The 23804-nt window shown below is 40.8% G+C and overlaps 1 protein-coding gene across 6 annotated transcripts in view; it reads left to right on the top strand.

The window, feature by feature from the left end:
* Positions 1-23501, top strand: part of LOC147035631 (dynamin-1-like) — a 200182-nt gene extending 176681 nt beyond the window's left edge. For 2 of the 6 annotated variants that reach the window (XM_085845574.1, XM_085845565.1), the window contains 4 exons: positions 6187-6428; positions 6857-7063; positions 14640-14675; positions 15312-23501. In XM_085845574.1, coding sequence (XP_085701700.1) covers positions 6187-6428; positions 6857-7063; positions 14640-14661 — 471 coding nt within the window. In that variant the 3' untranslated portion in view covers positions 14662-14675; positions 15312-23501. The remainder of the gene's footprint in view (positions 1-6186; positions 6429-6856; positions 7064-14639; positions 14676-15311) is intronic. The other 4 variants (XM_085845532.1, XM_085845547.1, XM_085845556.1 and 1 more) reach the window with 2 other exon arrangements.
* The last annotated feature ends 303 nt before the right edge of the window (positions 23502-23804 follow it).

The raw sequence follows: 23804 nt of genomic DNA, 5'->3' as shown, positions 1-23804 counted from the left end.
TGAAGGTTTAGCCGATAGGCATCACGGGCCTTGTGAAGGCCACAGTTGCGTAAACCTCAGACTTCAGTGCTGAGGCTCCAGCCTCTCGTGTCAGCCTATGGGCCAGTTTAATTGAAATATATCCGAGCTATATTGTTGTGGGGCCGGGTATCGGCCGCGAGCACGACCGCGAGATGGAGCTGCAAGTCGGCCCGACCGATCGCCCGGAATGTATAGGTCGTTGCCCCGGATAAGTCCGGAGCCGACGGGTCCTCTATCGGACCGAAGTTCGCCAATGGATAGACCACGTGGGGTAGAGTCGATTGCCAATTTCAATTTACCTAAATACCCACGTGGTCCAACTACCAGGGAAATTCACCCTCAGCCGACTTTTTCCGAATCGAGTCACGATCGCTGACTTGGATCCAGCATAACCGAGCGGAATTACCAAAATCGTGCCGGACCAAATGACAATTTACCGGCCGAACTGCCGTACTAATTCTCAATCACGCATCATGCTCAGTCAATGCAAGAATGGACACGAACGAGCTGAAAACATTTAACAAATGGGGGTTTATTCATACAATAGGTGGGGAATGAGGGAAGCACGTAAGGGCAGAGCAGAGCTGAAAACGTTTAACAAATGGGGTTTATTCATACAATAGGTGGGGAATGAGGGAAGCACGTAAGGGCAGAGCGAAACCGAATAATAGATATGAAAATACAAATATGTATAGCAAAAGCACTTAACAGTTTTACTACTTACCAGACTGGCGCCACAAACACACCCAAAGAATCGGACCAATTGGTCTTTATTTGGTTCTCCAGCCCGGAGGACAGTCGGGCTGAAGATCAGGGTAGCTGGCCACGAGCGCGCGGCTGGCGTCCACTCCTTCCCGGAGCTCCGGTCACCCAAGGACGGACTAGCGCAGCCGAACCCAGTTGAGGTGAGTCGAGGTAATCGCCCAAGCTCGCGATCATTCGGAGGAGGAGGCGGCGGAGGTGGACGAGGACCAGGGCTGATGACGACGAGGACTGTGACAAAATCTCTCCTCCCGAAAATCTCTTTTCTCTGAAAATCTCTCTTCTTCCCTCCGAGGGAGGGCCCTCTTTTTATGGCCACTCACCTTCTCATTGGTCGGAACCATCACGTGATTCCCTGGCCGCCCTCCATTGGACAGGCGCACGGTAGGCAGGGCAACTCCCACCTCCCTGGGCGGAGTCCCGAGCGGAGGCGTTTGTAGTTCCGCCCACCGCTTCACCTCCAACCGCGTCTAATGGCGATCGTGTTGAGTCGGAGACGGGGCGGGGAAGACGCCCGCTCCTTGCCGATTGGCTAAGGAGGGACGCCATGCCTACGCTAGACTCCGCCCACTGGCGCGCCTGCTGGCGAATGCGTGAAGAACGCCGCGAGCGTCATGGCGTCAGGATGGAAGGGAAGATGGCATTGTTATCGTTGGTGTTGCTAAATAGAAGAAAACCTGACTATTAAAATAACTTCACAGCACATTTACATTTATTCACCCATGAGACAAGGGGATGGAAGCTATCTATAAAACACATACTTATCGAAATAACTAAGCAATAGGAACCTGAATGTCTGTGTGCTCATGGCTTCCAGATTCGCAACAATATTACCACAATCTATTATACATGCACAAAGGCAGTGGATATGTGTTTGCTTCAAACGTGGGTTGTTTTTTAAATTTCCACCAGTGATCGAGGCAGCGGTCTGTTGCCTATACACTGCCCAGATAACTATATTGCATTCTCTCGAGCAGGGGCTTTTACCGTGGAAGCTCTGCAGGTCCCTGATAGTAATAATAATAATAATCTTCATATAAATACCCTCTTTTTAACGTAACTAAATCACAGCACTTCCACTATTATCCACCAATTTAACCGATTAAACTACATGTGCTGTACTTGTATAAACTTGAGTATCACTATAAAAACAATGTTAGTTAGAAATAAAAAAACTACAATGGCTAAAAGGTATAACCTTTTATATTCACATTGGTTATTCAAGAAACAAATAAGTCTTTATAGGTTTGTTAAAATTGTTCAGTTGAATTTGCTGATTTTGATGGAAGAGGGCGCAGGATGCCATTCTACTCCTTTGCAGCGGTCAGACTAAAAGTTCTATCTCGGGTTTTGGTTCGAGTCATTGGATACGTCATATGAAATGGTTCTGAATTGGTACGAATATTAAGTTTGGTCGGGATATGATGATGCGGAGAACTCTTCCATATATTCCCGGTACTGATTGTTGAATATGATTTTGAAATGTATTCTTTGACAGATGGGTAACCAGTGTCGTGCTGAAGGCTTTGCATTTGCCCGAAGTGACCATCTGGAACAGATTTTAGTAGTCCGTTACAATAGTCTTAATCGTGAGAGTACTCAACTGCAAATATTATGGTGGCAGGCATCCCGGTCAATGAGTTTTCTTGTAACCTGACTGTATTACTTTGGTTAGATGCATGAGGTGTCACAAGACGCATTGCAGTCAGAATATGCACCGAGATTGCTTGCTGATTCCGATGACATGAATAATGCTTTTTTCCTATTGCAAGAACCGTGTCTGGGAGATTATTTAGGCTGATTGTTCTATCGTCAGCATAACGTGCGGTCAGATTGTTGAACTGTTAAGATGGCTACTCCGTGTACACCGAATAACCAATTGGTCAGAACACAGAACCCTGTGGCAATCCTATACTATGCTGCTGAAGTGTTGTCAAAATGCACTACCATTACATTTGTGGTTTGATGTATCGCAAGGAGTTTTAGTTTTATTTTTTGCACGCTGTTGATATGAAGTTCTAAGGTAACATGTGGTTCATGCAGGTCTTCAGTCCGGCAATTTGATGACCGCTAAGCAAGTACCGGACAGCCGTGCTGCATTGCTGCGATGGTTAAGCATTTTGCATTGGTGAATTTAATTTCAAACATCCTCGTGTAATCACGTTCAATGAAGTAGTGACGTTCGGTGAATGCTACAGATTGAAGGAAAATCATTACCTCGTTTCATTAATAAATAAATAAATAAATAAATAAATAAATAAATGAATGGCAACCATTTCTGTCGCTTTCCTCACCAATGATGTATTGTTTGACCAAGCTGGCCTGTTGCATTGCGTTCTGTTGTTATTTGCTATTTTGACGAGCAGTGGTTTTGAGAAATTTACCATTACATGTGGCACTTGTCTTGAGTTCGGAAAAGTTAAAATTTTGTTTCAACGTCGTCTATTGCGGGGGGTGGGAGGGGCATGACAAGCAATGAGAGAGTGAAGGTTGGGAGTTTAGTGGGGGATGTGGGCAATTGGATTGAGACGATGGGGAAGCAAAATGAAAATGGAGTCGAGAACATAATATTGGAATAGTGAATGCAAAAGTTTAGGAAGTCAGAGTAGAGAAACAATGAAAGGGGTTTTGGGGTACGCTTCAAGCATCAGTCTCAGTAAGGAATGTTGGCTGCAAGCCAACAGGCAGCTCCAGCCAGACAAGCACATGGTACCCAGAAGGGCTGGCTGGCTCTTTGCCGACAGGAAGCGGCAGTTTGGTGAGTCCTCGTGGAAGGAATGTGATCTGCCTGCTTGCTGCCACGTTGAGCATCCACTGTAATGCTGGGAACGGCATGAAAACTGGCAAAAGGGGTCGGAGGAAAAAAAAATCCTTCTCTTGATGCTCACGTCTTTAGCTGGCCATGAGAAGAAAGAAAAGAAAAACAAAATACTTTTACTTTAAAATTACTTTCCATGTGCACAAAACGAATCCTATAAACCACGTGCTCTGATTGAATATGTCCACAGTTCAGTCGGTTAAAAATGCAGGGGACGGGGGGAATTCCTCTTCCAATTCTTAATCTATCTCTCTCTCTCTCTCTATATCTCTCTATATCTCTCTCTCTCTATATCTCTCTCTCTCTATATCTCTCTCTCTCTCTCTCTCTCTCTCTCTCTCTCTCACTCTCTCTCTCTCTCTCTCTCTCTCTCTCTCTCTCTCTCTCTCTCTCTCTCTCTCTCAGTCTGTGTCTCTCTCTCTCTCTCTCTCTCTCTCTCTCTCTCTCTCTCTCTCTCACTCACTCACTCACTCACTCACTCACTCACTCACTCACTCACTCACTCTCTCACTCACTCACTCACTCACTCACTCACTCACTCACTCACTCACTCACTCACTCACTCACTCACTCACTCACTCACTCACTCACTCACTCACTCACTCACTCACTCACTCACTCACTCACTCTCACCCTCTCTCTCTCTTTCTCTCTTTCTCTCTGTCTCTCTGTCTTTCTTTCTTTCTCGCATCTCACATCTCACTTTGTATTAGCTTGTTCTTTCCATCGCCTCCATTCATCTTCGTCTCAACAAATATTTCTTCCCACCTGCCCCCCCAACCCCAACCTTTTGTTACTCTTATTTTATCTTTCTGCAGTTCTTTCTCAAGTTTTCTTTGCCTTTCCACATTTTCTTCACCCTTGGCCTCCCATGATATCCCTGTCTTCTACTCCCCTTACCCCCACCTTCCTACTCCCTCCCTTCCCTTGACTTCCTATTCCAAATCCTTATTGATTTTACCTTATTTTTATCCAAAAGATAAAATATATATTTTTTAAAGATGGATGTCGATTGGCTTTTACATTTGTATGCGGCTCGCTTATTCAGGTTTTCTCGTGCTCTTGAGATTTTCGATGTGGTCTGAATTGTTAACCTTTGCCTTCTGCAGTGTTGTGCTTTAGGCTTGAGCCAGACTGATTTTTAAACCTTAGCCTATACAAGGAATTACAAGGAAATTTTTGCACAGGAGGAGGCCATTCAGCCCATCATGCCTGCGCCACACCAACACCATCTTAAACCAATCCGTTGATACCCCTTTTCTCTTCATGTGCAGCCTTTTGGCTGCTACACTGGTACTCATTTTGCCGACCTCAGCAGGATGACAGGCTGAGTCAACCCCCTGGTGTTAATTCAGCAGCCAACAGGGCTTGAACTCATGACTCTAGGATGGCAAGCCACCACCCTAACCTCTAAGTCTAAGACAACACCAGGTTATTGAGCATCCACTCCATAGGATAGAGGGAAGGCTTTTTGCTGTTGTAGGGTGTTTCCACAATTAGTACCCCCAATTTTAATGGTACCATGGAGTTTTAGACCACAAGGAGTAATAAACCACCATTTAGAAGAAAAATATATATATTCTTGCTCTCCCAATTTCCAAAATTTCCAAGCTGTACCTCGGAGCCGGCTACAACTTTCGCAATGAAATTTTGCATCATTATTGGGAATGCAAGGTATGCGGGGTTGACTTTTTTCTTTTTTTTTTAAACCTTGACCTAACTTTTAAGGTCATGACATAATTATAGACATTGTAACATTTTCACCATAACTTCACAAAGGTTTCTCCGATCAGAACAAAATTGCTCTCTCAAGATAGCCTAGAGCAAGGCACATTTGCACTTAATTTACACCATATTCGCATCCCCCCCCCTTAGAGTGAAAGGTCAAAGGTGAAATGGTCTGAAAAAAAAAAACACTCATTTTTATGTCATCGCTCAATTTTGCCAATTTGGAATCTGAAAGACCACTTGGTCTTCCAATATGTTTTTGCATCATAATAGTTTACCTGCACTGAAGTTGTGCACCTGATATTTGATTTGTGTCCTGACCTACTTTTTTCGGATTGTGACTTGATTAACAAAAACACGTTTTTGATTATAACTGGAATAATTTTCCTCCGATTTTCATGTTGTTGAGTTTTATGGATAGACTGTAGATGGGGGCACATTTTAGTAATTTACTCTGTGTCACTAAATGTTGAAGGTTGAGGTCATATGGTAGTCCAAACAAAATATGCCATCATTGGAACGTCAGCCAAGGGTAAGTTGTGGGTGATCGTGAAGGGTAAGCCCTGGGAGGCTTACCCTTGGCAATTGCTTTGTGATCGCAGATATCTCGTTTCATTTTTACTCTCTAATAATAGATTAAAATGAACTGTTGACTCTCCTTATAACAGTGGGGAGGCACCATTGATGTCATGCTGATTTCCATATGTGTAGCAAAGTCTTCGTTGAATTTGGTGTAAGCTGAAGCTTTTTCATTCAGCAATGTAAAATCTTCTTATGCACAACATAATAATCCCTGTGAAATGAGTTATTGGCACCTCTTTTGCATCCTCACCTACTAATACGTATATCGTCACCAGACAAAGGAGTTCATACACGCAGAACTTCTAGCAAGCCTTTACTCAGCAGGCGACCAGAACAGCCTCATGGAAGAGTCTCAGGAACAGGCTCAACGTCGAGATGAGATGCTGCGCATGTACCATGTGCTTAAGGAAGCCCTGAACATCATTGGAGATATCAGCACAACCACCATCTCCACACCACTACCACCACCCGTTGATGACTCGTGGTTGCAGGTCCAGACTGTCAACACGGGGCGGCGGTAAGGATCAGTGTAAAGCTAGCTATTGATTTGGAGCATTTGTTTCCTCTTCAGCCTAACCCTGTGAACCCTTCCCTTTTACTTTGGATGCCTACTTTTAACATCTGAAAATATGCATATATTGAAAGAGAATGAGTAAAATGCTGGGCTTGTACAGTGAACCCTGTGAATATTATTAAAAACCTATGTGTACTTTAAGTGGCAGGAAGAAATTGAGAATTATATCGATCGATTTCAATTTGATGGGATACACTAGGATTAAATATATATATATATATATATATATATATATATATATATATATATATATATATATATATAAAATGATATGGATAATATCATATGTGTGCATTCATGTGTAAATTTTTATTAATTATTTAAATTTATAAACTTTGGTCATTTTTATACGGCGATTCCATTTCCCACAGCTCTCCAATGTCGAGCCCTACACCACAGAGACGTCCACCCCCGGCCGTTCCCGCAGGCCGTCGGGCCCCAACCCCGTCGGCGCATCCAGGAGGCAACATGCCTCCTGTACCTTCACGCCCAAGCCCACCTCCCCCGAGTCCAGATCCATTTGGACCCCCACCACAGGTGCCAACGAGGCCAACCCGTGCCCCTCCTGGTGTGCCCAGGTGAGCTTTTAGCACTATTTTATTGCTCAAAAGCTAACTTTCGGTTTTCATTGATCAACGTCTTGGGTATTCTTACAAGGAACGCAAATCGACAGCATGATAGTTATTATGTCTGAGGGTGATTCAAGATTAGTTTACCTGCACTTCTTGTTCCAGAAAATTTGAAAATATATTGAAGTTGCTGAAACTTGAATCCTATTTTTCCTTCAATATTCCCCGACTACGTGTGCACACTACATTCCATAACAGGGAAAATCGATATCAGGCTGTAATTGAAAAAAGGGTTGATTATTTGTCTCATCTGTGCAGATAATACCCAAGAGCCAGAAATCTATCATTCTTTATTTCACTTAAACAGTCATTTCAGAACATTTGCTTTTATATCCTCGTCATCATGAAACTTTTTGCCAACAAAATGCTCCATGAGTATTGAGAAATAATGGAAATCACATGATGACAAATATGAGCTATAGGTGATTTTGGAATGCCATCCTTTCACTATGCCTTGTGTTGGCTTAATGGTTAGGGTGGTGGGCTTGGGATCCTCGGATCCTGAGTTCAAATCTCACCTTGCTCTTGAATTAATACAAGGTGGGGTTGATTCTGCCTGTCATTCTTCCGAAGTTGGCAAAATGAGTGCCAGCTTACTGGTATACTGTGTCGGAGTGGCGACCCATCAAGGATTGTGTCCAATAGCCAAGGAAAGGCAGCTTAGGCAGCACCAATGCTCTGCACAGAGTATGGTCCCAATCGATGGATGGATCCTTTCCCTCACCCCCCCCCCCCACAACCAACATCCCATCCCTTCCCACCAACCCCCCGAAGCCCTTACTTAATTACATTTCAGGTACGAATATATATATATATATATATATATATATATATATATATATATATATATATATATATATATATATATATATATATATATATTGGCTTCGACACTTCCAATGTGCAAATCTACATTCATACTTCCGATGCATAAGTCTGCAGTGTCACAGTATTGATATGGTTGGTGATTGTTCAACGTGGGTTTGAATGTGAGCACATTTCTCATCTCTAACCATTCCACATCAATTTTTAAACCTTTCCGCCATTCAAACACGCAAAAAGCACGAGAGACATATCATTGAATTGTAGGGGTCATGTCTTCTATGCCTCAGCTGGCTTGACATTTTCATTCAGCAGAACCGACATTATGTAACATTTTCCCCCAGCACACGTAGCAGCTTGTAATCGTCTTGGAAATACCCAGAATTCTTTGCACAGGTGTTATGTCACTTTACATTGGAGTTGCCAGGTGTTCCATTTCGACCACACAAAACAAATGGCCTGGTGTTGGCTTAGTGGCTCGGGTGATGGGCTTGGGATCTTAGGGTCCTGAGTTTGAGCTCCATTTTCCACTAAATTAACACCAGCTTGGGTTGACTCAGCCTGTCATCCTTCCAAGTACCAGTGTACTGGTAGAAGGGTACAGCATCAGTGGCACAGCCACGCTTCCAAGAAATGGTAGCTGCCATACGCAAAAACAGACCACCAAACGAAAATTGGAGGTTGATCTTAAACCAACCTCATTAAATGAGGTACCAAGGTTGTTCAAAAAGTTATACAAACTACACTCACAATTGTCGAAGACGTGCCAGTAGTTTTATATTTTTCAATATATGACTTTTTAAGGTTAGAAAATGTTTTGGTTTTTTTCCATCTCTTCGCTCTCTTTTTTTTGGGGGGGAGGGGGGGTCGGGGGGTCATTGCAAATCTCATAAAGTGCAAGTTTCTCATACACTACTGGTCAGGAGTTTTAGAACACCCCCATTTTTCCAGTTTTTACTGAAATTTAAGCAGTTTAATGTTTCAATGCACTCTAAAATTAAAGCATAGAACAATTATACAATTGCAGATAAAAAAGGAATCATGGAATCGTTTTGTTGAACAAAATTTAATCTAAATTTTTGACTAATCAAAGTCGCCACCTTTTGCAGATATAACAGCCGAACATACTCGTGGCATTCTTTCTACAATGGAAATCAAATATTGTTCGGAAAGTTCTTCCTTACACTGTTGCAGAAGTTCCCACAAATGTGTTGCACTTGTAGGTTGCTTTGCTTTCACCCTTCTGTCCAGTTCCTCCCAAACCAGCTCGATGGGGTTCAAGTCTGGAGACTGTGCTGGCCATTCCATGATTTGAAGCCTACCGTCTTGTTCTTTTCTTCTAAGGTAGTTCTGACATAGCCAGGAGTTATGTTTTGGGTCGTTATCTTGCTGAAGGATTGAACCCCCTGAACCAACTAGGCGTAGACCAGAGTATATTGCATTGCACTGCTAAAATGCTGTAGTAGCCCTTTTGGTTCAGGGTGCCATTCACTCTGTGCAAGTCGCCGACTCTGGATCCAGCAAAAGAGCCCCAGATCATCATGCTTCCTCCTCCATGTTTGACAATTGGTGTCACACACTGAGGAACCATCCTTTCGCCGACTCGATGGCGTACAAAAACCCTGCGTGATGAACCGAAGATTTCACATTTTGATTCATCGGTCCACAAGACCTTCTTCCACTTTTCAGTAGTCCACTGGCGGTGCTTCATGGCCCAGACAAGCCTCTTTTCTTATTTTGCCATCTTAGCAATGGCTTTCTTACTGCCACTCGACCTGTCAAACCTGCAGCTCGAAGTCTTCTCTTCACAGTTGAAACTGAGACTTCCTTACTTCGACTAGTGTTAAGTTGTGCTTGAAGCTGCTGTCCTGTGAGCCACCCATCACGCAAGCTGTTGACTCTCAGAAACTTGTCTTCTGATTGTGTTGTGGCTTTGGGTCTGCTAGACCTCTTCCTGTCGGTTTCCTCCAGTTTCCAAGTGCCTTTTGATGGTGTAGGAAACTGTACTCACTGATACCTTGGCTTACTTTGCAATTTCTCCAAAGGAAAGACCTACACTTTTAAGGGTTATAATGGTCCGTCTGTCTTCCGTTGTTAATTGTCTTTTTCTCACCATTATGATAGTATTATACCACTTCCTGCAGTGCAATATTGTCCAAATAATATTTCAGAGGGTGCAGCAACACAGTCTGTTCCAACACTGCTTTTATACAGACGGAGGGTTTTTAACTAATCAACAAAAGTTGTGAGACCTGTAGGAATTGTTTGCATCAACTTTCAAGGCTTAATTTACTTCCATTGCTGCAGTTGCTAACCCCTTACTTGTTCCCTGAAAAGGGCCTTTTTTAGCAAGTCTGAAATTTACTTTCTTTTTCAGTTTTTGGTAACCTAAACTTTTTTTTTAACCTCTGGCAGTTTATCGCTTAGCTTTGTACCATTTCAGGTTATTCACTGGAATTGAACTACTTAAATTTCAGTAAAAACTGAAAAATGGGGGTGTTATAAAACTTTTGACCGGTAGTGTAAGTAGAAACTTTAAATCATTCCCCTCATTTACTCATTGCATTTGATCTTCTACTATACTTTTTGTAGGCATTAAATCCAATAAATATACGTTTATTTATACAGGGTGCCCCACAGAAAACCAGAAAATTTGAGATTTTGAGATTTATTTTGCCGTATTTTACCATATCAATAAACTAGCATATAATAAAGTGTATCTTTGTTTTACACTACATCTAAGTTTGCTTTTGTTTTGTTTGAAAATATAGTGTATCTTTGTTTAACACTACATCTAAGTTTGCTTTTGTTTTGATTTAAATAAACTGTACCAAATTTCCTGGTTTTCTGTGGGGCACCCTATATTATCTACAGAAGTATGGCTGGCAGGATGGCCTAGGCCCTAGAGGTACGCACACTCACCTCTAAGTCGTCTCGCCTGCGTTTGAACCCCGACCCAGATATAAACTGTCATCCCAGTGTTTCACGGGCAGGGTGATTCAATCTATGTGTCTGCTGGCATTAGTTGGTGGAGGCTGAAGATCCTACGGGTGTCCTTTACAAAGAGTAGGAGAACTATCGCCAGCACCCTGATCATATTACAAATTCCTTCCCTAATCTACAGAGGGAATTGCATCAGCGCGAAAACTGTTCCCCTCCCTCCCCCCCCCCCACCACACACGAAATGAATGAATGATCGTTGGAAGTTTAAAACTGATCAATTTCAAATTGTTCTTCTTTTTAAATAAGTAACATTGGCATAAGTAACTTTTTAAAATGGACAAAATGATTCGATTTCGGTGCAGATCCGAATACAATAATTTTTAGGTGACTTCATCGTTGAGAGATGGGGCCAAAAACTATATAAAGTACAATATTTCAAAAATTTGTGGACAGATTCGGATGAAACTTTGTGGATGAGTAGGTCGATGACAAGAACAAGCGGATTAGATTTTGGTTCAGCTCCGGATGCAGATCCGGCCTATCAGTGGGATACAAAAGGTAAACTGTTCAGCCTGGTGGAGGTATGTGCTCCACTGAGTGCTGTTCTTGTTACCCTCGTGGAAGGATTTGGAGAGGATATTGTATTTGGGTCCGTTTGTTTGCTTGCTTGTCTGTCTGTCTGTCTCTCTGTCCGCACAGAACTTTCGTGTTTTTCTCCACAACCACTTGTCGGATTGAGATGAAATTTTCACCATTGGTTCGAATACTCAGGTAGAATGTTTAAATAACAATGATGACATCATAGGCCACGTGGTGTGGGGGTCATTTTGGAAAAACTTCGAACCTCTGTATCTGAAACCGTACCAGGGAAAATTTTGAAACTTGGAACACAGCAAGTACTCCTCATGGGGAATGAGTGTGATTTTTACGACGTCATTGGTGCCCTCATTATGACGTCATTGCATATGTAGAACGCCACATCCAATCAGTATGTAAATTTTTGAGGTTCATCTTGGGATAAAATGGTTCACAGAAAAAAATTTCATGATGTCATCGGTCACATGATTCGGCAGCCATATTGTTTTTTTTTTGTTTTTTTTAAACCTTCAAAAATCTTCTTCTCTGAAGTGGCTGAACAGATTGAGGCGAAGCTTTACACATATGACCGCCTGTACATGAGGAACAAAAGGTTCACACATATGATGTCATTGGTCACATGGTTTGGCAGCCATATTGGGTTTACCCTAAAAGCTATAAAAAATCTTCTCCAGAACGGCTGGACAAATCGAGGGGAAACTTCACACAAGTGTTCCCCAAGCCATGGGTGTACAAGTGGCACATAGCAAGCACTCCTCGTGGGGAATGAGTGTGAGATTTGTATGACGTCATAGGTGCTTACCTTCAGTATGGCGTCATAATTGCATATGTATAACACTACATCCGATCAGTATTAAAAAATTTGAGGGTTATCTAGGGATAAAATGGTCCACAAAATTATTTTGATGACTTCATTGATCACGTGATTCGGCAGCCATATTGTTTGTTTGTGTTTTTACACCTTCAAAAATCTTCTCTGAAATGGCTGAACAAATCGAGGCGAAACTTTACACATATGACCACCTATCCATGAGGAACAAGAGAGTCACGCATATGATGTCATCGGCCACGTGGTTTGGCAGCCATATTGGATTTACCTTAAAACCTATAAAAATACACCAATCAAAAAGAAGTTCTGGTGAGGGATTGCAATCTCTGATCGCTCTTTTTCTTGTTAGTTTTTGTTTTTTAAAACTAATTTTCCATTGCAAGATATATATGTAATGATGGGGGAGATGAGGGTTGATGTGGTCAAACGGTTTTTCCCAATGATGAAGTTATTGGTCATGTTCAGTAAACCATGACACAGGTGTCATTTTCGAAAATGAGTCATTTTCGATGTTTTTTTATTTTATTTTTTTTCTTCCAAGCAGTCGTTGATTTTTGTGAAGCCTTTCAAATAAAAGGGTGTATTTACGCAGCTGCAATATGTTTATGAAAAAATGGGTAGAGGTGGGGGGAATGCGGCTTCATTTATCCTTTTCGACCAGGCCCAATTTATAGAGAGAGAAGGCAATGGGACCACATTCTTCACTCCCTTATCACAAATTCAATGCTGCCTCTCACTCGTAAGGCCAGCTGCTGCCAACCCAACATCATTGTTTTGTGGTTTGTTTGGTGTTGCCTTTACTCGAGAGGTAAATATCCATTATTATTTTTTTTAATCCCAATGTGAACTAGGCTGACTGTTAAGTTGGAGCAATTGACCACACCTGCCACGTATTCATGAGATATACGGTTGATTTTATGGTTGGTTTTGCTCTTTTATTATTATTTTTTCAAATCTCTCTCATTCATTACCTCCACCACCACAGGTGGAAGGAGATTATGTTTTCATCCCCGTCTGTCTGTTTGTTTGTCTGTTTGTGTGCAGGATGTCTCAAAAAGTTGGGGACAGATTCAGATGAAATTTGGTGGGCAGGTTGGGTGTGTGACAAGGATGCACTGGTTATATTTTGGTGAAGATCCCTATCTGGATCCTATAATTTTTAAGTGATTCTTCTCCATTGAGAGATGGGGCCAAAAACGATATATTGCACGATATCTCAAAAAGTTGTGGACGACGGATTCGGATGAAAGTTGGTGGACACTTTGGGTGTGTGACGAGGAAGGATTGGTTCAATTTTGGTGAAGATCAGAGTCCAGATCCGGATACAAGAGTGATTTAATTTGTAGAGTGATTCTTCACCGTTGAGAGATGGGGCAAAAAACTACCTATAGCACGATATTTCAAAAATGTATTGGGCCCGATATGTGCTTGTGGATCTAGCATTGCGTGGCAGAGGTATGCGCTCCACCGAGTGCCCTTCTAGTTGTCCATGCTTTGATCCATGTCAAATTGTTTACAAATCAAGATATTTTAGATTTATATACCATCAAGGTTTTTTTTTTTTCTCCTCCCCTTCCTTCCTCCTCCTCCTCCCTCTCCGACAATTTCCCTTTTATCTTTTCACACCAACCTTAGACAAGCAATCTATTAATCTGGATTGATTTCAGCACCATTGTATCCCAATCCTTTCATAAGTGTTTTATTTTACAATGTTCATTTAATCCATTGTGATATGTCTGTGACCTTGATGTTGATTAAAATGTCTGCCATTGATACAGCATTATATTTTGCAATGAAAACACGCAACTGAGTACAAGGTACAAATTAATGTTCGAGTGTACATTTAAGGAGACAACTTTTCACGAAAACAGCCTTTTAGGACCAGCTCCTCGGTGAAAGGCAATTATCTCTTTAAGTATTATTTCATGTAAGCAGAGACAATTAGCAGTGTGAAATCGAAGCTCGTTAAAATATGGAGAGGCACCGGGGCAGAGATCATTTTTGCACTGAAACACTCGGGGAAACAATTGAATCTAACGATTGAAAGTTAATTGAAATCGACGCTGGAATTCTTCATTATGTGTGTAGTTATTATGATCTCTGAAGTAGCACATTGACCTCTATTGTGCTTAATATCAAACAGACAGGCTGCCTTCTCGTGGTCACTATCTTTGCTCCCATAACTTCTTGCTCAACTCTGATTCCTGATGACCTGCAACTTCCTGCCCCCAAAACTCTTATTGAACTTCAGCCTTATCCTAGGCAAGGACGTAGTTGGCCTATTCTCAGTTTTTGGTGTTGTGTTCTATTGATTTGCAAACTTGCTTTTTTCAGAATTACAATTAGCGATCCTTGAGGATTAAATGTACGGTAGGTGGTTGCAAATTCTGCAATGATTCTTCAATCCTTTTCCCCTCCTCCCGATTCCTGACTGGAGGTGTGATTCATTGCCTTTCCTTTCTCTATACTGGCCTCTTTTAACAAGTCTTGTTGCTTACCTGCAGGCAATCCATTCTATATTACCTGCTGTAAGGGGGCAGCAAAAGAGGAAACTCAATCCCTTTATTGGTCTTGTGAATATCACCTTTAATACAAAATTCTAAAATTGTATTAAAGTCGTTGATGTGCTCCATTTTACTACAAGGTGAATTCTTCCTTCCAAGAGAGCTTTATAGAAAAACTGCTAAATGTTGTTAGTTTTCCTTTCTCCTTCTGGACTTTCCTTATATTGTTACGATACTCATTTTTGACTTGCTCACAGACCCTTGTAATTGATGTACGTTCGTTTGTGACTTCCCTTGCTTAACTTTCCTTGTGTACACATCTAAAGACTTGTTCGATGCCAACTAACATTCTTCTGCTTTTTGTCCCGATTTCTCTCCTTATTGTTTTTTGTGCTTTTTATTTTATTTCTACCTGCCCGTTTCTCGGTCTGTTTCTTTGCCTGCTTGGCTTTGTTTTTGTTTGTTTTTTTTTCCTTTTCCTTTTTTACCCCTTTGTCTGCAGGAGAAATAACCGCAACAGCGGCTCCCAACCTGATGGCGCACTTTCTCCTTTCGATGTGTAGTATCCCTGTGTCCAGTCTTTGCCGAATCTCTCGAAAGATAACATGGCAATGCGCTTGTGTTTTGTTACTGGTGGTAACTTGAAATATGTGTGCAGTTTGAATTGTCCGTTTACTTGGTACAAGCAAAGGTACAATGCATCGCCAATAACCTAAAAGCTGCTATTATTCATCTTCCTAACTATGAATTGCAGTTTTAAACCCCAAGATCCATATCAACTGTCAACTTGCGTCAAATATTTATTGAACATAATGATTGAAGGGGAATCGATTGTATTTTAAATGGAAAATGCATAAATATTGAAATGTATGTGTCGACCAATATGGAATCCAATTGATTGTATTATTCCTTTCGAAAGGTTGCTGCAAATAATGTGCTGTAATCTATAAAGGAAGTGTCGAGTTTCATCTGGAAGGCGATGCTCGTGATTTGCCGGCTCCTTGATGGCTCGTTTAGTTATCCCCTTTTTTTTTTCTTCTTCATCTATCATTTCCATCTTTCGAATTAATAATTTCTGCGATTGTTTCACTCTTCCCATTCAACCTCTGCTTGTTTTTCAGCCTATTTAAGCTTATTGGCTTCATGCTTAATGTTCTCTTCTTTCTTTCTCAATCCTGATCTCCTTTTGGGGGGGGGGGGTGAGGGTCCACTTCCATTTAAGTATCCTTTTCTTCCTCTTTTATGAGCTACACGACGATGAATGATGCGATATATTAGGATCACAGGCCATCTTCCACCTTCTCCTTTGTATTCTTATCCTTCTGTTTTGTGCTTTCCTCATGTTCCTTTTTTCTTTTCCTTTCTCTCACCCTCAACTCCACCCTTTCTTCTTTCTCTCCTTCATCCTACTCAGAATTGTTACACTTATAAGGTGAACATTTTTGACCAGCATTGATCTTGGCAATCCTAAGCAATAATTGTGATCTTAATAGTTTATTTTTTAATGCAATACAAGCAGGGGTGTACCCGGTGTTGCCTGGTCAAGTTTTTTGTGGGGTCCTTAAGCACTTCCCTCCACCAACTTATGAATGGGGTTGGGGATCATTTAATATTACCTTCCACATAGCTACAAAAGCTTAGGCACGATGAAGAGATTAAAAAAAAAAAATCCAAAGATATCCAATTTGTTTTCAAAATTTTCAAAATAATATTTTTTGCCGAAAACACTTCCCGGCACTCGCTGATGAACCTCTGAAAGTTTGACCCATCTCTGAGAAAAATGATGACACATGTATGTCATGTTTTTTTATTCACACACAACTGTTCCTAACAATTCGATCACACACACAAAAACACACACAAGAAAAATTAATAAACCAAAAAAACACACACACCTCTTATAGTATAGATAGCAATTTGATGATCCCACAGCAACAAGAGGAATTCTTTGATTTTATTTTTTATTTTATTTTTTTTTAAATTTAATTTCACTCTCAGCTTTGTTTGACTTGAAAAGGTCTTTGCTTTTTGAGAATTGCACAGCACTAAGGTTATATAAAATAGCTTGTTTGTTTTTTCTCTCCTATTTCTTTATCTGCATTTTGTTTTGAATTTTTCTTTTTTTATTATTTCTGATTTTTCCTTCCTTTTATTTTACATCCTCTCCTTTTTTATATTTAACTATTTTAATCAATCCTTTTTAAAATGCCTTGTTAGTTTTGCTTCAAGTTTTTCTTTCTTTCATCCATTTAGTTGTCTTTATTTATTTCCCCCCATTATTACCTTTGTATTAACCCTCACTCACCCCCCCCCCCTTTTCCCCCACCTCTGCTTCCATTAATCTTTGAATTCTAATGCTGCTGTTGCTCACTATTTGTGAAAGCATGCTGTAAATGTACAGTGTCGTTGTTGTTTGTTGTTGTACTTGCAAAGCCATATGGTTGCACCGATATACTTTGCCGTGCCGTGCCGTGCCGTGCCGTGCGGTGTTAAGACGTGCCACTCTGCCATCCTTTCCTAAGCTGTTTCAATTATCTTAACACAACTTAAGACCTTCATTACCAGTATAGCTCGATCTATCAATGAGATGGGAACATGTGCACATCTCCCAATAAATGCTTCCACACCCATGATGTGTTGCTCATGATGTATCTTATTAAATGTGACCTTTGCAATTGAAAAATATTTCCTGTTACTCAGCAAAAGTCACGAGTGGAGTCTGTTAATTATTCCACTGTTTAATGGAGCTTTTGTTCAATATTTTTTAAATTATTATTATTATTATTATTATTATTTATTTATTTATTTATTTACTGTCCAAAGCAAACACATTTCCAATCCCTTGCCACTGAAATGTTATTAACAAATGAATAAACGTCATGTAATTTAATATCCTCATGAAGCAATACGATGTAATCTGCTGTTTTGCAGAATTTAGTGATAATTGACACTTCTTATTCCAAATCAATTTAATGGTGGTTAATGTTTGTAATTAGATGGGGGGTTGTCTATCCCATGCATTTTTTAATATGATGGTCAAAGAAAAATTATATTTCACCTTGACTAGGAATAAAAAATGTATTTATTATCGGATGAGATTATTTCGTCACATTCTGCTTTTGTATTTGATCCCCACTGGCGTGACTATTACGCGTGATTAGGCCCAGAATCTGCAAGTTTTGGAATTGCAATCTGATCAAGATTTTGCATGTTTTGGCCAGTTTGATTCCCAAGTGGGACTAGATTCTTACAGTTCCCTCCAGTGAATGTGTGTGTACGTTAACGTGCTTCCATCGCATTGTTCATAGTAAATAGTTAAACAACTGGTGTAACATAACCGTCTGGAGAGAAATTTGTGATCGAAGAAAAATATAAATTCTATTTCATTGATGCCTTTCATACAGCGGGGTCCGACAGGATGGTGCAGAGGTAACGCTCTTTTGAGCAGTCCAGCTGGGTTCGATTCCCGACACGACTGTAAACTGTCGGATTGGTGCTTCACAGGCAGGGCGTTGTATCCCAAATGCATCGTCCTTTTGTTTCACATTAACCTGGGTGCCCATTCTGCGAGCATTAGCATATGTGGACGTTGAATAACCCACGGTATCTTTGGCAAAGAGTTGTAGGTGAGTGAAAGATGGTATCCTGAACAAATTCCTGCATTAAACAACAGGCCACAAGTGGTCTGGTTTGCTTGAATATTCCTTGACATCATGTTACATTGTGTGCTTTCTCACAGGGTGATTACTGTGCAGATCTCACATTATAAAGACATTGACACGCAGGTGTTCACATATACAGTAAAGTGTCTTCTTTGGTCGTATGCAGCACAAGGCTGCAGGGTAGCATCATTGGCTGAGGGCATGGCTGTGCCACTGATACAATGCCCTCTGCTGGTTGGGGTGGCAGGAATTTAGAATTTGGCCATGGTACCGGCGACTGCTCGCCTCCTATATAATGTGTGAATGACTATCTTTGGGTGTTGACCAAATCATAACATATAATAACATTACGATAGAATTGTTACAACAAGCAGATACATTCTCTGGACTAGCCATTGTATCAAAAATTAATACAGTAAACTTGTACTCTTTACCCTCTCAACTCTGCTCCCCACTCCTTCCCTTCTCTATATTAATTCAATAATTTGCTTGAAACTGTTCAAACTGCATTTCCTTTTTGTCAATAATAACTGGTTGTCATGGAAAGTGTTACATAATCTCCCCGCACCAGCTCAACATTGTAATTGAAAATCGTTCTTTAAAATTGGACTGACCACCAAAAGCGACATTTGTCAAATGTATTAATGAGTGTTCCTGAGAACAGGACTCTACTTTATATAAAGATGCTTATAATATACCATTGACAACAATATCTTATGATTGTTTCAGCAAGATGTTATTCAATTTGGAAAAGCAGCAAAGAAACTGTCTGCAAGGATGGGTTCATTCCCCCAGAATTGGTGCATTTTAGTACGACTTGTGGCTGACAGGATAGCCTCGAGGTACACACACTCATCTCTAACTTATCGAGCCTGGATTCGAATCCCGAGCCAGCTATAAACTCTCATCTCAGTGTTTCACAGATGAGGTGATTCATCAATGTGTGTGCCGTCCCCCGGATGGACATTAAACGGTCGTCCCGTCTGCCGGCAGTTGTTAGTGAACGCTAAAGATCCTATGGTGTCCTTCGCGAAGAGTAGGTGAGCTATCGCCGGCACCATGAAAAAATTACAAATTCCTGATTTAACCAGCAGAGGGCACGGCCGCACCCTCGGCCAATGATGCTACCCCTGCAGCCTTGTGCTGCATACGACCAAAGAAGTACGCACTTGTAATACTCCCTCCCACCGTGAGTGGCACATTGCTACACACATGTACACAGAGTTAATTTACCTCCTCTCCCCACCCTGAACCCCCATGCCTATAAATTGGTTTTTTACCGCCTGAAACTGTACCATGCACCCCAAGTACTCCTCCAACCAGCAGTTTTCAACTCATTCCATCCAGCGGTTCAGGAATCCATCGAAGTCAAATGTACAAGCAAACAAACCCTCCTCGATTTGTAGGACGATATAAACTGCAAGAAAATTACGTTGTCTGCCAAAGCTCCAAAACATCTGCCTGGAAGGAACAACAACAACAAAAAAAACAAGAAACATGTCATGCATAGCACATAATCCATAAAACAAATTTGACCTCAAAAATTATTTGTGGTTGAATTCAATGACCAAATATGCAATTCCTTTTCAAATTTCACGTCAATCGGATGAAAATTGAGGATTTTAGAAAATTTGGCCAAAATTGGCCGATTGGCCTTTGTAGACGTTTTGGCCTACGGTAACCTTAAACTTAATCGGTGGTTGAATTCACTGACCTGATATGCAAATCCTGTTCAAATTTCAAGTCAATTGGTTGAAATTTGAGGATTTTAGAAAATTTGTCTCAAATTGGCCGACTGGCCTATGTAGACCTTTTCGGTCGACCGAATTTTACGAAACTTCAATGCGAAACCTTCGCAGTGTCAGTGCCATTAATCTCTGAAAATTTCAGGACTATCGTTTGAGCGGTTTGGGCTGGAGGCGAGCGGACAGACAAACACACAAACAAACGGAGGCGATCAACATACTTGTCAAAAAACAAAATGTTGCCAAGTTATAACGCACGAACCTCATAGGTCAGTGATGGGAACCCTTTGAAAACTGCAAAAGAAAATCACAAGTGTCTGTCTGTGGGTCGGTTTGTTTGACTCCCTTGCACTCCAGAACCGTTGGACGGAGTGAGATTAAAACTGGTGGTTGTACTCAGTTTGGAGGGGGGCATGGGCACCGGGGTTTTACTTAGTGGTGAGTTTGGTACACGGAAAAGTTTTGAGGGTAAAACATATTAAGTGTTGCGGGGGGGCGTTCAGGGTGGGGGGAGGGCCCTAATTTCCTCTCTCTGTACATTTCTGCTCATGTGGGTAAGTATTACAAGTCATACTTAAATATGCCAATTATGGGGGAGTTATCCCATCCATAATTCTGTGGAAATGACGAACAGTCTACGACTGTGTGATTTGGGGGTGGGGGGGGGCACTGTCTCTTTTTACCTCTTCTGACTCTTTTACCTCTTCTGGTTAATTTTAATTCCCAACATGGCTAGTTTCATAGTCTTCTTGATGGGGACAGTTCTGGCAATTATATCAAATGTTTATTGTGTTTGGGGGTAGGGGGTGTGGGGCGAGGGGGGTGCGAGAGGTAACCGTACTCTAGCAACCCTCAATTTCAACTGCAATTAAAGTATATTCCACATTTTTTGTTCCTTTTCACATTGCTTGTGTAAACTGCCTTTTTCTTTGCCTCCATTTGTTTTGTTTTTGTTTGTTTTCCCCATCAGACGAATCCCACATGAACAGCACGCCAATCGTTTCCCAGCACCCTTTCCCTCGAGGCCCACGTCCATGATTTAGGTGTGGGTCATCTTTTTCATGTTTTTTTTTTATTTTTATTTTTTGTTTTTTTTTTACTACATGTTCATCACCTTATCGGGATTGACTTAGTCCTTTTCGAAAGGAACTCGACGAGCATCCTCATAGCCAGCAAGACCAGATCCTGTACTTTGGTGAGTCTACGTTCAGCTTCCTGCCAAGATTCTGGCTTTTCAGTGAGTAATATACAAGTATAATCAAGACATCATATTTTTGGGGGACCTCTTAAGCTTGTAAATATGGCAGCCATACATCTCTACCTCCTGCGACCATTAGAATTCCAGTGATGCACTGGGAATGAGACTTCATCTGTGTGTGTTTTTTAACCTGTGTAACAATTATCCGAGTTAACGGTTTACCAGAATTTTATAATGTACTGCATCAGTCAAGGCCATGCACTCAGTAAGGGCACATTTATTTATTTTGTATGCACTGGGGAGTAGGGCTGGGGAGTGAAGCTTGTACGTGGCATAAGGGAGAGGGGTAGGCAAAATGTCCACCATTTTGTGGCCTACTTGATAAGCAGATGGCCTCCAGGCATTCTTCGTCAATATTGAATAACGGAAAAGCTTGTAAACAACAACTTGCAATAAGAAATGCTTCATGCTGTGTGGTTATAATTTAATATTTGATTTACATGTTGTTGCCATGTCATACTGTACAATTTTATACCACATGCTACTTTTATTTTGTGAGTTTTCCACTCGAAAACATTCTGTTGTTTTCCAAGCTGCTTATTCTCTGATTGTAAGAAGGAGAAGAAGAAAAACAAACCATGTTAAGTATAAACCAGCATTGCATGGAGCAAGTTTGACTTAAAGAAATTCTTTTGTTTCATGTGTTTGTTCTCAAACTCGCAGTGCATTGTTTTGCAACTTTAAAACGAATAACTAATATCTGAGTGTACATAGTGGGAGAGAGGGGTCATGGGGAGGAGGGGGGAGGAGGGGGGGTGGGAGACATGGAGAGGCAGAGATCTTTCCAGATTTACCTATTTCTCTGAAAGTTGGGTGTGTAAATGATCCCAAGGAAGTAGCTTTGTTTACCGATGCATCCCTCCATCCAAAGTTAAAAAAGGTGAGTGACACGGATGAAATGCTCATCACTTACTCATTGGCTGTAGGCACTTGATGAACCTGAACGTGGTTTTTAAGTTTGATAACCGATGTTTTTCTTTCAACAATTGCATCAATTTCTCGATCGCACCTTGTTTCTCCCAATGGTCACCAACCTATCTGTTTTGTTAGCATTCTGATGTCTGAGATGCAGAGCATCCTATAATTTGGGGATTGGGAGAGGAATATATTTATTTAACTGCTACTTGTGCTTGGCAGGAAATTTGTGTTTATTTATTTGCCATGTTGAGAAGCACTGGAGCTTTGCTGCTAGCTTTGTTTTACATATTGATATATATATATATATATATATATATATATATATATATATATATATATATATATATATATATATATATATATATATATATATATATATATATATATATATAGTTTTATTTGGCTGGTATGATACACTTGGATACGGCCAAGCTGACTGCACTCATGCATTCCCACTCTTCGATGCATTCAAATGAAAACCGCGAAAGATAAATTGCTTTTGAAACATTATGTGCACTGCATCATTATATCTCCTGCATCTATATCCCTCGTTTTCACCTTGTATGCAATCCATCTATCCCAATATTTGGCCACTCTGTGTCCAAAACCCGAAGCACAACAAAACTCGTCAAGTTGAGAATGCATTTAGCAACCTCTTTCAAACGGTCTTGAGTGGGACATCATTTGAGGGTGCAAAAATGAGCAGCCTCATCGCTGTAGTCAAGTCTTACTTGCTATTCCTTAAAATGCTGACTTCAGTTGGACAAAGGTCGAGGTAAGATACAAAATCCAACTTGAACACCATTATAGCTTGGCTGACTGTTTAAGATTTTTTTTTTTCAGTTTACAATCCATTGTTGGCTTTGTGGATATTTCTGAATGGGATAACAACGAATCTTTGCTTGATAGCTTGTTTTACAACCAGTGTATTTGTTCATTTACTAGAGGACTCTCACCTGCTTTGTCCCTGTGCATTACTTGTGAATTGTTCCAAAACACTTTTTGCTATGGTGGTTAAACAAAGTTGAGAAGAGTTTGTTTGACTTGCATTTGATTTGATACTTCCTGTTACCATACCTACTTGCAAAATAAACTGGCAGCGAAGTTGATTCTCACTGTATATTCAAGTGCTTTAGCTTCTTGGAAGTCATCTCTAAAATGTTTTCTTGCTATGAAAGATGTCTTGTCTGAATGATTAACTTTTGACTTTGTTTTGTGATGTCATCGCTCAAATCCAAATTTAGTTCAGTAGGAATTGCTGCAACATTGTTCCCTTTGCTACAACGTTTTTTTAATGGTCGCTGCTCTATTTTAGGTGTAATGTTATAAAGGGATCAGAACATGAAGGTTGCAGGGTTGGTCGTCACCCCTCGTTTACGGTCTGTCTATCTTAGTTTGAAGAACTGGAGAGA

This window comes from Eptatretus burgeri, chromosome 1 (genome assembly GCF_056783735.1).
Source record: "Eptatretus burgeri isolate ZD-2024b chromosome 1, Ebu_testis_v1, whole genome shotgun sequence".
Taxonomy (NCBI): Eukaryota; Metazoa; Chordata; class Myxini; order Myxiniformes; family Myxinidae; genus Eptatretus; species Eptatretus burgeri.
The sequence above is the reverse complement of the archived record's forward strand: the minus strand, read 5'-3'. Positions and strand labels throughout refer to the sequence as shown.